We start from the raw sequence: 17269 nt of genomic DNA, 5'->3' as shown, positions 1-17269 counted from the left end.
CATAGGGGATCTTAAAAAACTCTCTCGTCTTAATAGAGTTTTTGAACGATTTTCATTGTATGTCTCAATCGAGCGAAATTTTGTTCTGCAAAAAATATTCCCCGGACTTATACCCAACGGAATATATCTAAAATGTATTGTTTCCAAGCATTCTTAACTTGAATATTTTCAATAATATAAAAAAAATGAGCGGATGTGTTCCGCCCCATTTTGATTAATTCCGATTGTCAAAAAAATTTCAAAATGCCGATACTTGTGTCTCATATTTTTTGGCTTTACTTTCATAATCTAGTGAGTTTTTCCCGAATATTTGAAAAAATGAAATTTGAAGATCCTATGTGGACGAAAGAGCTTCTGAACGTTCACAGTAAACATTATGAAGATCCCTGAAGTTGGAAGGACATTTTGAAGGGTTTCCATGTTCGTAAAAAACATTTGAAGAGCTCCTTTTGATAGAAGAACTTTTAAGGATCTTCTGTAAGGAGAAGACCCTTTGAAGGTCCTTACACACAGAGGACCTTAAAAAAGCCCATGGAAGTCCTTTAAAAAAAAACCTTATCTATATATCTTCCCACAGAAAACCTTTTCCCCTATTCCTCCACTCACCTGCACCGACAACGCTTCCGACGAGATATTACTCTCCTCACTGTCATAATCATTGACAGTGGTTGATGCCGAACGGGTCAGCAGATTTTTCGATTCTGGTGAATAATTTATATAACCGGGCGGCTTATAATCGGCCGACAGGCCCTTCGATTGTCGGCGTCGCGGTTCGTTTTCATCGCGACGCAAATCCTCGGATTTGTGAACATTTTCCAGGGTAAAGGGAAATTTGTCATCGCTAACATCGGTGGTGGTTACACTTAACGGTGGCGGTGATACGGCAGCAACAGCATCATCGATGCTCCTTAGCCAATCTGTGGGCCGGCTTATCTTGGGTGTTCCGGGTGGCAGCTGTGTAACATTCTGGGTTGTTAGAACCGATAGGGAATTTATCGATGTTGCCAAAATTGAGGCGGAGGCCATTAAAATATTGGCTTTTAGGCTATTTGATGTCAGCGAGGAGGGGGAGGAGGAGGGATTTGAAAAGTTTTGTTGTTGTTGTGACATTGTGTTGTTGGAACCACCTGTCGCCAGGGGATCTGTGAAATTTGTGTAATTGTTATTGCTGGGCGTAATATGGGAGGATGTGTTGTTGTTGTCATTGTTGGTTGTGGGAGTACTGGTCACCATAGTTGACAGGGTTGCCGTGTTCAAGTTCTCCATATCATTTCGGCTTAAATCCTCTGCCGATCTTTTGATATCACTTTGCTTCTCTTGTTTCGAAAAACTTTGTTGTTGCTCTTCCTGTTCTTCCTCCACATCTTCCAGTTTTAGGGGCTTGATTTTATCTGCCTCTTCGGCATTAATGTCATATTCATCATAATAGTAATAGGGATCTTCGAAACCATCTGCAAGCTTTTTGTTGTTGTTGTTGTTGTCGTTGCTGTTTCCAGTAATCTCTGTTTCGTGCATTAAAGGTGTGGTATTTAAAGGTTGCACTGTTGTGGCACTAACACTTTGTAATCGGGTCTTTTCCCTATCATAGGGGGTGCTCCTGGCCATGGGGCTATTTGTTGAGGAATCACCAGCATACCAGGTCAGGGTAGTTGAGGCCTGATAAAGTTTGGTAACCATTTTCTTTTCCGACTCATGTTGATTACGTTCCAGCGAACCATCCAAACTTGGATAGGAGTGTACAACCATAATGTGGGGCATAAAGAGATCTGAGGGGGGAAGATAGAGAAAAGTGAGAATCTTAAATAGAGATTATTATTGGCTTCATACTCACTACAAATCAATGTTATCCAGAACCAATGGGACCACCAATAGAAGGTCATGATGTACACCGTGAGATGTTGATATTGTTAATGGAGTGAAGAAACTGCAAAGAAAGGGAAACAACAACAACAAAGACATGAGTAAAACAAAAAATAAAAATGTATACAAAATTATTTACAGAAATGACTCACTTCCAACCACACCACATCAAAAACGAGTATAAAAGAACCTAAGTTTGGCCGGGCCGAAGTTTTAATACCTTTCATTATTTTGAAGCAACTTGAAAAAATTCCAAAAAAAAATCCGTCGAAAAAGACCGCTCAAAGAAAACCCGTTATATGAGAGCTATACGAAGACATGGACCTACACAGAAAATTTTCCGTCATAGATTGAAGTATCCATTACGAGGTTCAAATACGAAATTTGAAACAATTCCGCTGAATAATATGCCCTGAAATCATCAAAATACCAAATATAGGTAGGTATCGTCATATGGGGGCTATAGGAAGACGTGGACCTGCATATGAGAGTTTTTGTTATAGGATGTAGTACCCGTTACGATTTTTAAATACGAAATTTGAAACAATTCCGGTTCAAAATTTCGCTAAAATCATCAAAATACCGTATATTGGGAGGTATTGTTATATAAGAGGATTTAAGAAGACGTGGACCTGCCTGTGCGATTTTTTGTCATAGACTGTAGTATTCACTTTAATTACGAAATTTGGAAAAAAAAAATCCGTTAAAAAATGTCGCTAAAATCAATAAAATACCGAATATCTGGGGGTACCGTTATATGGGGGCTATATAAAGACGTGGACCTGCATACACAAATTTTTTTCCATAGGTTGTAGTACCCATTACGAATTTTGAATACGAAATTTGAAACAATTCCGATAAAAAAAAAAATCCCTAAAATCATCAAAATACCGAATATCGGGGGACATCGTTATATGGGGGCTATACGATATCTTGAACCTGTATAGACAATTCTCATTCAGGGAGTAAAAGACTCAGAGAGAACAACTTGTGTGAATTTTCAAATAATTCCATTGAAAAATTTCGCTAAAATCAACAAAATACCGAATATCTGGAGGTATCGTTAAATGGGGGATATAAGATATCGTAGACCCATATATGGACAATTCTCTTTCAGGAGGTAGAGTACTCACAATGTTCTCCTTGTGTAGAATTGTACACAATTTCATTGAAAGATGTGGCTAAAATCATAAAAATACCGAATATCGGTGGTACCGTTATATGGGGGCTATGGACCGATGGCAGACGAAAGACGGATTGAGCTGTGCAAAATTTTAGCTTCCTATCCTAATTATACCCTCAGCAATATGGCTACCGGGGGTACATATCATTTGATACGGCCAAAACGTGCCTCATCGAAATAATGGTTTTAGACCCTAGGTATCTTTGGACCAAATCCGTTTCAGGACAATTGCAGTCGATCTAGCGATGTCTCTCCTCCTGTCTGTCTGTCTGGCTGGTGGGCACAATAACTCTCGAAGAGAGTATCCGATTTGATCCCAACTTAGTACATCGTAATATTATTATCAAACTTAGATCGAGTTCGGAGATGGGCAATATCAGAGTCCACTCCTTCTGGTACCTCCCCCACAAAATGTCAAAATTTTCAAAGAAAATAATTTTCTGCACAGAAAGTGAAAGGATAATCCGATTTTGCTCCAAATCATAACTTTGCAAATCATAATATTTGCATCAGTGCTAGGTCAGGTGCGAAAATGGTCAATATCGGTGCACTCCGTCAAGTACCTCCCCCACAAAGAGTCAAAATTTCGAATAATTATAACTCTTATAAAATGTGATGTAAGTGTCCGATTGTCTTCAAATTACACATATCACCATATTTTTATTAGCCCAAGGTCTGGTGTGAAGATGGAATATATCAGTCTACTCTTTCTGGTACCTCCCCCACAAAGGGTCAAAATTTTAAATAACAATGAAGCTCATATAACACGAAATTAACATCTGATTCCAGTCAGACTTGGCACATCTTAATGTTTCCATAAACACAAGATCTGTTATAAATATGGAAGAGATCGGACCATTCCTTCTAGTACCTCCCTTATAGGGGGTCAAAGTTTTGAATAACAAAACCGATCATAAAATCCGAAATAAGCATCCAGTTCTCTTCAAATGACACACATCACATTATTTTTATTAATCCAAGGCCTAGTGTGAAGGTGGAATATATCGTTCCATTCCTTCTGGTACCTCCCCCAGAAATGGTCAAAATTTTGATCATCCATGAATCTTATAAAACGGGAAATTAACATCCGATTGCATTCAGACTTGGCACATCTTAATGTTTCTATAAACACAAGATCTGTTATAAATATGGAAGAGATCGGACCATTCCTTCTGGTACCTCCCCCATAGAGGGTCAAAGTTTTGAATAACAAAAACTAACATAAAATCCAAAATAAGCACCCGGTTCACTTCAAATTATACACATCCCATTATTTTTATTAACCCAAGGTCTTATGTGAATATGAAATATATCAGTCCACTTCTTCTGGTACCTCCCCTACAAACGCTGAACGTTTTGAATAACCATGCAGCTCATAAAACACGAAACTAACATCTGGTACCATTCAGACTTGGCACATCGCATTATTTCTATTAACACACAATTTGTTACAAAGATGGTTGAGATCGGACCATTCCTTCTGGTACCTCCCCCATAGAGGGTCAAAGTTTTGAATAACAAAAACTAACATAAAATCCAAAATAAGCACCCGGTTCACTTCAAATTATACACATCCCATTATTTTTATTAATTTAAGGTATGGTGTGAAGATGGAATACATAGGTTCACTCCTTCAGGTACCTCACCCACAAAGGGTCAACCTTTTGAATATCCGTGAAGCTCATATAACACGAAATTAACATTCGATTCCATTCAGACTTGGCACATCGCAATATTTCTATCAACACAAGATCTGTTATTAAGATGATAGAGATCGTACAATTTCTTCTGGTACCTCCCCCACATAGGGTTCAAAATTGTGAAAAACAAAACTCTCAAAGATAGAAAAATAAGTATCCCACTCTTTTCAAATTTTTTACATCCAAATATTTTTGCTAACGCAAGATGTTTTGTGAAGATGATATATATCTGCCAACCCCTTCTGGTACCTCACCCATAAAGGTTTACAATTTCCAATACTTATATGTCATATATGTCATAACTTGGTCAGATACGAATTGGTAAATATTGGCCAACTGCTTCGGAACCTCCCCCATAAAGGTTCAACAGTTTAAATAATCGTAACATAAGACTGGGGTATACATCTGTCGGTAAAACCGACTGATACTATTTTACTTGTTCGTTTTAATTCTATCGTGATTACAACAGACGGATGGACGGAAGGAGGGACAGGGTTATTTCGTCTTATAATTTTACGCTGATCAAGAATATATATATACTTTGTTATGTCTAAAATTATTATTTCGATGAGTTACAAACGGAATTATGAACTTAATATACCCTCCATACCATGTATTGTGGAGGGTATAAATGCAGGGGGTTATTTCCGAACGACTCATACGGGAAAAATTGCATCACCAGCCAGCCAGTCAGTGTGTCTGTCAATTACCGATGATTGTTTGAAACGTGTCTTATAAATAAATTTAACTTAAGTTAGGTATTTTTGAATTGCAATGACTTAATCAGCACCAACACCACCACCGCAACAATGATTCTCATTGCGATGATCATTGACATTAACACACCCATAGCCAGCCTACCCAGCAATCATCAACACCTAATAATGCCAACGAACATGTATACACTGGGTTGGCAGCCGCTGGCCGAAACTGGAGTGTTGTTGTTTCGGGTCAATCCGGTGTCGTAGAACCCGCTGCCGTGGGATAGCTATGCGGCTCCAGTGTGGTCGGCGAATACAAGTGCAACGCAGTGGAAATGTATTCAGACCTGCCAGAATGCCGCCCTGAGAACTGCAACAGGGTGCCTCCTCATGACACCTGTGGACCACTTACATGAGGAGACGAAGGTTCTTCCCTTACGTCAGCATAATCATATGCTTTCGTTGCAGTACCTGCTTGGGTGTTATCGTGGGAGTCACCCTAACCACCATATGGTGGATAGAACTCCTCCACCCAGGCGTGTCAGGAAGGACCTGCACGATCTAGAGAGAGAGGTCCAGCGATATAAGAGAGAGCCTCTAGATCATGAAGCCTATCAAGCGGGTCTGAATAGCATTCATACTGATGCAGTCACAGATGTAGTTAATAATTACGGTATGAATGCCATACTCGGAGTCCACCCCCCATCCATTGCAGCTGAAGAACGTCGGCTGCCTAGGCAAACCAGAGTAGTTTTGGCCCAACTACGTTCAGGATGGTGCAGCCGCCTCAATTCGTATTGGGCACGAATTGATGAGGATGTGCGGAACGCCTGCCCAGCGTGCGATACAGGCCCGCACAACACGCTGCACTTGTTTAATTGTCCTGCCAAACCTACCCAACTCCGTCCAGAGGATCTATGGCTACAGCCCATAAAGGTAGCAGAATTCCTAAACCTGGACATTGAGGAAGAACCAGATTAGTCGGAAAAAACAACAGAACGTGTAAAACTGCTACAACAACAACAACAATAATGCCAACGGCCGGGGAACACTCTCAGTCGCATTTAAACATTCCAAGCGCGGGAGAAACGCTTGATGTAGTCACCTTAAAACGCCTCATGGTTGGGTTATAAAAATAATCTTCCAACAGGTAAGAAGAAAAATACAACAAAACAAATGGACAAAAAATACAACAGCATTATGGGTAACAATGTGTCATTAAGCGGTGCTTCGTTTCAATGGGTTTTGGGGTCAAAGGTTGTTGTGGGTTATGCTTTTTGATAAGATCCTTGGATAAATCTGGTAAAAAAACAATGTTTGTAAAAAATCCATGACTTGGTCGGAATTTTGGTCAAATTATCGAAAAATATTTTATAACAAGTTAAAAAGTATTGGTCGGTTTTCCAGAAAGATGTATACCCTCAGCCAAGCCATGTTAATAAAAGACTAATTGACTGACTAACGATTCATCAACGCGCAGACGCAACGCCTGAAGCTAGAATCTTGAAATTTTGGTTGAGAGCCTCTTTTGGTCCGAAGGTATGGGTGGAGTGTATGATGGATGTGCCAAAACGTTTTTGGAAATTTGCAAAAGTACTAAAGTTTGCGAAAAGTACTAAAATGTACAATATTTGGTACCATTTGTGAACGGTTAAAGGTAAAAGCTTGAAATTTGGAATGGGAATCAAGGTTAAGGAGTAGGATCGATGTAAGAAAGTAATTGTGGAAGTACATGAGTAGTATACGAAATGTACTAAACGGTACTAAATGTTGGTACAATTCGAATTTTGGTAGAACGGATGGAGCTGGAATCGTGAAATTTGAAATTAACATTATTGGCGGAGGGTGGGATTGGGCTATAGGGGTAATTTTTGAATATTGTACTTATTTGCAAAAAAAAAGTACTAAACGGTACTAAATTGGGTACAATTTCAATTTTAGGAGAAACGATAGAACTGGAATTTTGATATTTGGAAATAGTAATCGATTGCATTGTCGAACTGAGGTATGTACATAGTTTTGGAAATAGGTACTTATGTGTACTAAATGGCACTAATTTTTGGTGCAATTTTAATTTTGGTAGAACCGGAAGGGTTGGAATTCTGAAATTTTGGAAATAAGACTATTGTCGGAGTGTAGAATTGTGGTATGTAGGAAGTTTTGGAAATTCGTACTTATGTGTACTGAATGGTACTGAATTTGGTAATAAATTTAAATTTTGGGAGAACCGGTAGAGTTGGGGTTGGAACTGCAATTTGGAGAAAAAGATCCAATAGAAATCTTGTATGATATAGGTAGCTTTGGCAATTTGTTCTTATGTGTACTAAATGGTACTAAATTTAGTACAATTTGGATTTTGGGTAGACCAATAGAGCTGGTATCCTGATATCCTAATATTACTGTCGGGGAGAAGGATTGGGATAAGAGGAAGTTTTGAAAATTCGTAGTTCTGTGTACTAAATGGTACTACATTTGATACATTTTGTATTTGAGTGAACCACATCTTGTATTTGAGTGGAATTTTAGATTTGTGATTATTGTAGGATTGTGGTATGTGTCTTGGAGATTCGTACTTATGTGTACAAAATGGTACTAAATTATTTATATTTTGGAAGAACCGGTAGGGAACCGGTGGGAATTCTGAAATTTGGAAATAAGATTTCTATTGAATTGCACGATTTAGGTAGTTATGGAAATTTGTACTTATGTGTACTAAATGGTACTAAATGTAGTACAATTTGGATTTGGTTGAACCGATAGAGTTGGAATTCTGAAATTTTGAATTGGGATTACTTTGGTAGTGTAGGATTGGGTTATGTAGGAGGCCTTGGAAATTCATACTAATGCGTACTAAATGTTGTACTATTTAGATTTGGGTGAACCGATGGGGCTGGAATCCTGAAATTCGGAAATAAAATTTCTATTGGATTGTATAATGCTATGGTTGCTATGGAATTTTGTACTTATGTTTATACCCTACACCACAAGGTGGTCAGGGTATTATGTCTTTGTGCATTTGTTTGTAACAGGCAAAAGGAAACGAGATAGACTCATAGTTCCTTTCGATGATCTGCATAGACTTACTTTCTGAGTTGATTTATTCATGTCAGTCCGTCTGTCCGTCCGTCTGTCTATATATTCTTGTGAGCAAAATGCAGGTCGCATTTATTATCCGATTGAGATGAAATTTTGCACAAATCATTTGTTTGGTCCAAGGACGAACCCTATTGAAATTGGAGATAATCGGTAAAAATTTAGATATAGCTCCCATATATATCTTCGTCCGATTTGCCTTTTATTGTGCACCAAACGTGTAATATCAGCCCGAATAGTATGGAATTTAGCAGATACAACCAAATTAGGCCTGAAAATAAGTATGCCAAATTTGATCGAAATCGGTTTAGATATAGCTATAGCTCCCATATATATTGTTCATCCGATTTGTTATTTTTGTCCTCCGCAGCCGTAATATGCACTCTGTAACAACAATATTTGGGAAAATATATCAAATGCAGCACAGAAATACCTTTGCTAAATTTTATCCAGATCGGTTCAGATTTGGATATAGCTCCCATATATAACTTCGTCCAATTTGAAATTTGACATTTAGATTGCTGATGGTATGTGTGTTTGATATTTGGCGATGGTTTCGAAATGCGACCTATATTTAAGTACGAAATGGTACTAAAAATGGTACTAGTTAGTGAAGAGATAGAGTTAAAATTCTGAAATGTGATGTAAATGTTACTGTGGGTATCTGTGGTTATGATATGGAGGTAGTTTTGGAAGTGTGTACAATAATTGTACGAAAAGTACTAAATGATACTACATTTGGTATAGGGTGGAGCGATCGGGCTGGAATCCTCAAATTTGATATTGAGGTCTATCTGGAATTCAGATATGAAGGTCGTTTGCGAAATGTGTACTTTAATTATACAAATAGTAAATTAAGGAGGCAGCGTGCTAAAATTCCTAAAAAAAAAAAAACGGTCAAAAATAATTAAAATACCGAATAAAGGGTGGTACTGTCAAATGGGTCAAATTTTGGGGATAATTTCGTTAATACCATGTTTCAGAAAATTCTGTTTTAAATGTGGCTAAAATCATCAAATTATCGAATATAGGGAGGTGGCTTTGTGTATGCAATTTTCTGACATAGGAGTTAGCATGGTACAATGAAGAGAAGGTAGGTCAACTTTGAAACAGGGCTACCTGTTTGGCTTGCAATGTCAAAATTAGTATCAAAACAATAAAAAATCAAACAACTTGTTGCATTTATTTTGAATAAATAATTGAAAGCCGCGATAACTGAATGAAAGGTTCAAAATCATGTACTATATATCTTTAAAGGATTATTTCGCTACAAAAAATCTAGATTTTGTCGATGCATACGTTGAAATAAACATTTCTGAACAATTTTTTGTTATTGAAAAGAAAACACATACATAAACAAATATAGATGATAGAAATATAGAATATAGAATCATATGGGAGTTAGTACCCATTACGAATTTCAAATATAAAATTTGAAACAATTCCGGTGAGTACTATAACACAAATCATCAAAACACCGAATATCTCGAAGTACAGTTATATGGGGTCTATACGGAAACTTAGACGTATATATGGACATTTCTATGCAAGGATTTGTTCCTAGAAACTGCCAATTTAAAATTGTGACTAAAACGACCAAAAGAGCTAAAATCTATCGGTACAATTATATAGGGACTTTACCAAAACGTCTATTTATATGTCCGATTTTCAATATCAAAAGTGTTGCAGACATAAAATACATCTGTGTAAGATTTCATCAACCTTCTTCCTTGCGTTCGAAAACTTGAGTGTTTTCCACAGACGGATAGAGATTGCCAAATCGACATTAAAGTTAATACTGATCGAATATTTATAAATATATGAATATTTATCAAAAAGTTAGGGAATATTTTCGGGTTCTTTGGGAACATTGATGCAAATAATTTTTTTTTGAGGAAATAGAGATTTCTTTTTATACCCTCAGCCATATGGCTACAGAGGGTATATATCATTTGATACGGCCAAAACGTGCCTAGTCGAAATAACGGTTTTAGACCCCAGGTCTCTTTGGACCAAATCCGTTTCAAAATATTTGAAGTCGATGTCCGTCCGTTCGTCCGTCTGTCTGTCTGTCTGACTGGCTGGTGCGCACGATAACTCTCGAAGGGAGTATCCGATTTGGTCCAAATTTGCTACATCGTAATATTTTTGTCAAACTTAGACCTAGTTCGGAGATGGGCAATATCGGCCCACTCCTTCTGGTACTTCCCCCACAAAAGGTCGAAATTTTCAAAAAATATATTTTTTGCACAGAAAGAGAAAGTATAATCCGAATTTGCTCCAGCTTTGCAAATCCTAATATTTGCGTCAGTGTTAGGTCAGGTGTGAAAATGGGCAATATCGGCCCACTCCATCAAGTACCTCCCCCACAAATGGTCAAAATTTTGAATAATTACAATCTCATTAAATGTGATGTAAAAGTCCGATTGTCTTCAAATTTCACACATTCTAATAATTGTATTAACCCATAGTCTGGTGTGAAGGGGAAATAAATCGGTCCACTCCTTCTGGTACCTCCCCCACCAAAGGTCGAAATTTTCAAAAAATATATTTTTTGCACAGAAAGAGAAAAGATAATCCGAATTTGCTCCAGCTTTGCAAATCCTAATATTTGCGTCAGTGCTAGGTCAGGTGTGAAAATGGACAATATCGGCCCACTCCATCAAGTACCTCCCCCACAAATGGTCAAAATTTTGAATTATTATAACTCTCATAAAATGTGATGTAAGAGTCCGACTGTCTTCAAATTTCACACATCCTAATAATTGTATTAACCCATGGTCTGGTGTGAAGGGGGAATAAATCGGTCCACTCCTTCTGGTACCTCCCCCACAAAATATTGAAATTTTGAGTACCCATGAAGCTCAAAAAACGCCAAATTAACATCCGATTCCATTTAGACTTGGGACATCTGTCGAAATATTTATATCATATTTTTGGGTTCGATAGGAAATGGGCAATATTGGCCCATTCCTTCGGGATCTGCACCATAGAGGGTCAAACGTTTGAATAATCTTAACACTAGTCAAAATATATTTAAATAATCGAACATAGGCTGTGGGTATATATCTGGCGGCAATACCGACTGATACTTTTTAACATGTTTTTTTTTTTTGATTTTTTTTTGTCTTTGACGTCCTCCTTCTAAAATGATGCTGCGTTGGAGATTTTTCATAAACTCCCACAAAGTACGGTTTTAACCCTTAAATGTATAATTTTGTAGAATTTTATGACTAATAAATTTGTAGAATATTTTGTTTGATACGATCCCGATAAAGGGTAATTTTTAGTATATTTTCAAAAAAGTACCAAAAAGACACATTTTTTTGATATGTATAAATAATATATATTTAATCTACAATTATAAATCTTGTATTAAAACATTTTGTTTAAAAATCCACTTTTACAAAACCTGTGGAGTAGTTGTTTTCACAAATCTATTTTAATAACTTTTATTTAACTTTTATTTCTCTTTAATTTATTGTTTTCCAAAATAGCTTTTCGCCCACAACGAAAATTAATTTCCTCACCTGCCAGCAGTTGTTTTGAAACCGGAGTGCAGCAATACCATCCACACATTCATTCAACTCTTTTTTTTATTTATTGGAATTTAATCAACATCAGTCATTCCGACAGAGTTCACAATGGGTGACACACACAATTGTTGACTTTATTGAAAAATGGTTAATTTTGTAACAACTATTGCAGCTAATAATGCCACTTATTGTTCAGACACTGCATTGTTATTTATTTTGTCGCCTCTTTTTGTTGTTGTTCATTTCTTTTATTTGCGCAGCATTTAAAAAAAAAATATTGCAGCATTTGTTGGTGTTAACAATTTTACATAACTGCCGTTGTAAAGTCGAAACGTTGAGCGACTAAAAATTGTATTTCTGTAACAAAGCTATCTGGTGTTTTACATACGAGATTTATTTCTAATTTGAATGATAAACATAAAATTATTTAGATTGTATTGGATGTAGGTTGCGGAATTCGGTATCGGTATTGTACTATGATTGGTATTGACTGAAATGTATCTCGTTATTATGAGAGGTTATGGATACATTTATTTTCGTTTTAGTTATTCTACCCTCCACTACGGTATGTAGGGTATATTAAATTTGTCATTATGTTTGTAACTTCTCAAAATAAGCCTTTTAGACCCCACGAAGTACGTATATTCTTGATCATCATAAAATGTTATGTTAATTTGAGGTAGGTTAATAAATTTTACCCACATGTGTTTTAGGTCTGCAGTACTTTTGGTATTGAAAATGGGCCATATACAGGTCAAAGATCTAAAATGGTAAAGACTAGACAAAATGCATTCTGAGCAAATGGTTTGTGGCTATACTACCTTGAATAACAGCTCATGACAGAGGCATGTTAATATAAACAAGTAAAAAAGCTGTAAGTTCGACCGGGCCGAACTTTTAACACCCTCCACCATTTGGCACAAATTTGACAATTTCCAAAAAAAAAAAATAAAATCCGTTAAAAATTCTGTTAAAATCTTAAAAATACCGAATGCCTATACGACGACGTGGACCTGCATAGGCAACTTTTATCATAAGTTATTACAATATTTTAATGCGAAACTTGAAGAAAAATCTGTTTGAATGTAGCTAAAATCATCAAAACGCCGAATATAGGGGGTACCGTTATATGGGGCTATACGAAGACGTGGACCTGCACAGACAATTTTCTGGCATGGGCTGAAGTATCCATTACGAACTTCACATGCGAAATTTGAAACAATCCCGGTAAATAATGTCGCTAAAATCGTCAAAATATCGAATATCGGGGGGTACGGTATATGGGGGCTATACGAAGACGTGGACCTACATGGCCCATTTTCTGTTTTATGCTGCAGCATCTATTACGAACTTCAAATGCCAAATTTGAAACAATTCCGGTGAATAATGTCGCTAAAATCATCAAAATACCGAATATCGGGAGGTACCGTTATATGGGGGCTATATGAAAACGTGGACCTACATTGCCCATTTACGAACTTAACCTGCCTACTGGAAAAATAAACATGTGTGCAAAATTTTAGCCATCTATCTCAATTCATTCGAAAGATAGCGTGATTACAACAGACAGACAGACGGACAGACAGACAGACAGACAGACGGACATGGCTAAATTGTCTTAGAATTTTACGCTGATCAAGAATATATATACTTTGTTGGGTCTGACATGAGTATTTCGAGGAGTTACAAACGGAATGACAAAATTAATATACCCTCCATAGTATGGTGGAGGGTATAAAAAAACACAATTATAGGAAAGAATGACAAATAAAAGTTTGGATATTCCAAAATATTGGTTTCAAAATTCTATTCCATATACCTTCCCAAATAATTGCATACTGCCTTAGCGGTTTAAATTGCTTAACATTGGAAACTATGTTGTTACGATATCATAACAACAGAGGTATTTTTCACAGGGTTGCCATATTTTGACTCTGCCTTGTCCCATCTTTATACTTCTATGTCTTTGTACAGGTTTGCATTTTAATATAGACCCCATATAATTGTACCTGTAGATTAAAACTATTTTGGTTGTCTTAATCGCAATTTCCGAATTTGCTGTAAATTGGCAGCTTGTTGTCCAGAATTTTGGAAGCATCCTTGCATAGAATTATACATGTAGGTCTAAGTTTTGATTCATTTATAACTGTACCTCGAGGTATTCGATATTTTGATAATTTGTGGCACACTTTTCACCGTAATTAATTCAAATGTGCTATTTGTAGTTCGTAATGGTTACAACCTCTAATAAACCTCCCAATATTCGGTGAATCGTCTTTTTTTTCAGCGGATTTTTTGGGAATTTTAGAAAGTTTTGTCCAAACAGTGGAGTGTATTAAAAATTTCGGCCTGGCTAAAATTAATTGCATTTTATACCCTCAGTCTTATGGCTACAGAGGGTATATATAATTTAATATGGCCAAAACGTGCCTCTTCGAAATAACGCTTTTAGACCCTATGTCTCTTTGGACCAAAACAGTTTTAGGACATTTGAAGTCGATCTGGGTGTGTCCAGACGGACTCTCTAGCTGGCTGGCTGATACGCATGCTAACTCTTGAAGACAGTATCTGATTTGTTCCAAACTTGGTACATCGTAATATTATTATCAAAGTTAGGTTGAGTTCGAAGATCGGCAATATCGCTCCACTCCTTGTGGTACCTTCCCCACAAAAAGTTAAAAATTTTCACAGAAAATAATTTACTTTATGGAACAAGAAAAGATTATCCAAGTTTGTGTATACTTTGTAAATCTTAATTTTTTATCAGTTCTAGATCGTGTGCGAAAATGGAAAATATTCGCTCACTCCACCAAGTCCCTTTCCCACAAAGGTCCAAAATTTTGAATAATTATAACTCTTATAAAATGTAATGTAAGCGTCTGATTGTCTTCAAACTATGTTTTTATTAACCCAAGGCCTGGTGTGAAGATTGAGTATATCGGTCCACTCCTTCTGGTACCTCCCCCTTTAAGGTTCAAAATTTTGAATATTCATGAAGCTCATAAAATACGAAATTAAAATCCGATTCCATTCAGACTTTGCCCATCTCAATATTTCCAACCACACAAGTTCTGTTATAAAGATGGCAGAGATTGGAACTTTCCTTCTGGTACTTACCTCACAAAGGGTCAACCTTTTGAATAACCAAAACGTTAATAAAATTCGAATTAAGCATCCAATTCCTTTAAAATTTACACATCCTAATATTTCAACTAAAACAAGATCTGGTGTGAAGGTGGAATATATAGTACCACTCCTTGTGGCAAATAGATATATCGGACCATTCCTTCTACTACCTCCACCATAACGAATTAAGTTTTTGAATAATTATGACTTTGATAAAATTCAAAATAAGCTTTCGATTTTCTTCAAATTCCAACATTTTTATTTATACACGATTGTGTATGCCACTTCGTCTGGCAGCTCCCCCACAAAAGTGTCAAAATTTTGTGTAAGAAAAACGCTAAAATATGCGAAATAAGTATTCGATTCTTTTCAAATTTCACATATCGTAATATTTTTATTAACACAAGGCCGCTTCTGGTACCTCCCCCACAAAGGGTCACAATTTTCAAAACTTAACTTGCGAAACAAGCCAGCGATTCTATTCCAACTTGGTATATCTACATATTTCCCTCAGCCAGAGTTCTGATGTGAACATGGAATTTATGGATCCACTCCTTCACGTACCTCCTCCCACAAAACATTATAATTTTGATTAACAATTATTCGTACAAAATTGGAAATAAATGCTCGATTTTCTTTAAGTTTTGCACATCCCAGCATATATATCAGTATTATATTAAGTGGAACAATTCGGTCTACTTTATTTGGTAATTCACGCATATTTTCCAATATTTTCCAAAAAATCACATATCTGATATAAAGTGAAGGAAGTAGTCGATCAGACTTCGGTCAGATAAGAAATGGTGAGTATTTGCCCACTCCTTTGGAACCAGTCCCATAAAGGGTCAACAATTTGAAAAATCGTAAAGCGAGTCAAAATATATTTAAATAAGCGAACATTGGCTGAAGGTATACATCTGTGGGCAAAAACCGACTGATACTTTTTAACGTGTTTTGGCTCTACTTTCATAATCTGATGGATTTTCAACGGAAATATTTTTTGTGTTGCACAGTGTATTTTTTGAAATATTTAAAAAAAAATCGAATTTAAAAATATTTTTTTTTCAAACACTACTAATTAAAGATTGAATATTTTTGTGGAAATGATTTTGTTTTTGTAGCAACCGCAAATTTTACACCCAAACCAAAAAAAGAAACACATCATGACTTTGTGTGGGTGTCACGTCACATCTTCACCTAAAATGTCACATTTTAGAGCTTGTGTTTCTCGCGTTTTTTTTTTTGTTTGTTTTGTTTTTCTTTCTGTTCTGTCATAGTTTATTTTTTGTTTTTGTTTTCGGATGTTACAAAGTTAAACAATACAATGACCCACGCAAGGTGTGGATCAATTTTATAGATTAATCAAAAAATGGTTAACTGACTGACGTTTTGTCTTTGGGGCGTCATTAAAACGCAAACAAATATGGCATGAATTGTGCAAATGACAGTGTAAAGTGACAGGTGAATGACCCAGCAACAGAGATAAAATATCGTGATGATAAAATTGAAAACGTTATAATTATTGCATGCTAAAAATGTGAATTGAGTTACTTTAAAAGATAAAGTTATTGTTTTTTTATCAAGTTTATCTTTAGAGGCGGTTTGATTTTACCATACTTAAGTCACAATCTAAAATCGGCTAAATATGAAAATAAACTACAAAGTTTTAAAATGTAACATGGAATGGGACTTTGATTTGACTATTTATTTTCCCTGTAAATAAAAACTTCCAAAAAGGGTTAAATGTTTGGTTTAGGTTCTTTTTCCTCTTTTCGAAGGTTTTAGACGTGATTTCCAGCCGAATTGGCTGCAATTATGGATTGAGGTTTGTATGATAATTCGCCGTTTGATTTTAGGGTTGTTGAAGGTCCTTATATATACAGGATGAGATGAAAAAACTTCGACCAACTTCAGACTGCTGCCATTTCTAAGGAACTCGTCCGACAGCTGTTAAAATTATTCCAGTGACAGCTCATTATATTGTTTACAAGCGTACAAAAGCATTTCGGTGAGAATTTTCCAGAAAAAAAAGTTATTCGTGATGGAATTCAAGCGTGATAGTGTGATTTT

At 36.3% G+C, this 17269-nt stretch overlaps 1 protein-coding gene across 1 annotated transcript in view; it reads right to left on the bottom strand.

Moving 5' to 3' along the window:
- The window catches only part of LOC101888767 (probable serine/threonine-protein kinase DDB_G0272254), a 136145-nt gene that overhangs the window by 2625 nt on the left and 116251 nt on the right, over nucleotides 1-17269 (bottom strand). Inside the window, exons 5-6 of the mRNA XM_005183632.4 lie at nucleotides 1832-1924; nucleotides 607-1766 (exon numbers count right to left, since the gene is read on the bottom strand). Of these exons, the coding sequence (XP_005183689.2) occupies nucleotides 607-1766; nucleotides 1832-1880 (1209 nt within the window). The 5' untranslated portion in view covers nucleotides 1881-1924. The remainder of the gene's footprint in view (nucleotides 1-606; nucleotides 1767-1831; nucleotides 1925-17269) is intronic.

This window comes from Musca domestica, unplaced genomic scaffold (genome assembly GCF_030504385.1).
Source record: "Musca domestica strain aabys unplaced genomic scaffold, Musca_domestica.polishedcontigs.V.1.1 14, whole genome shotgun sequence".
In the NCBI taxonomy this organism is placed as follows: Eukaryota; Metazoa; Arthropoda; class Insecta; order Diptera; family Muscidae; genus Musca; species Musca domestica.
The sequence above is the reverse complement of the archived record's forward strand: the minus strand, read 5'-3'. Positions and strand labels throughout refer to the sequence as shown.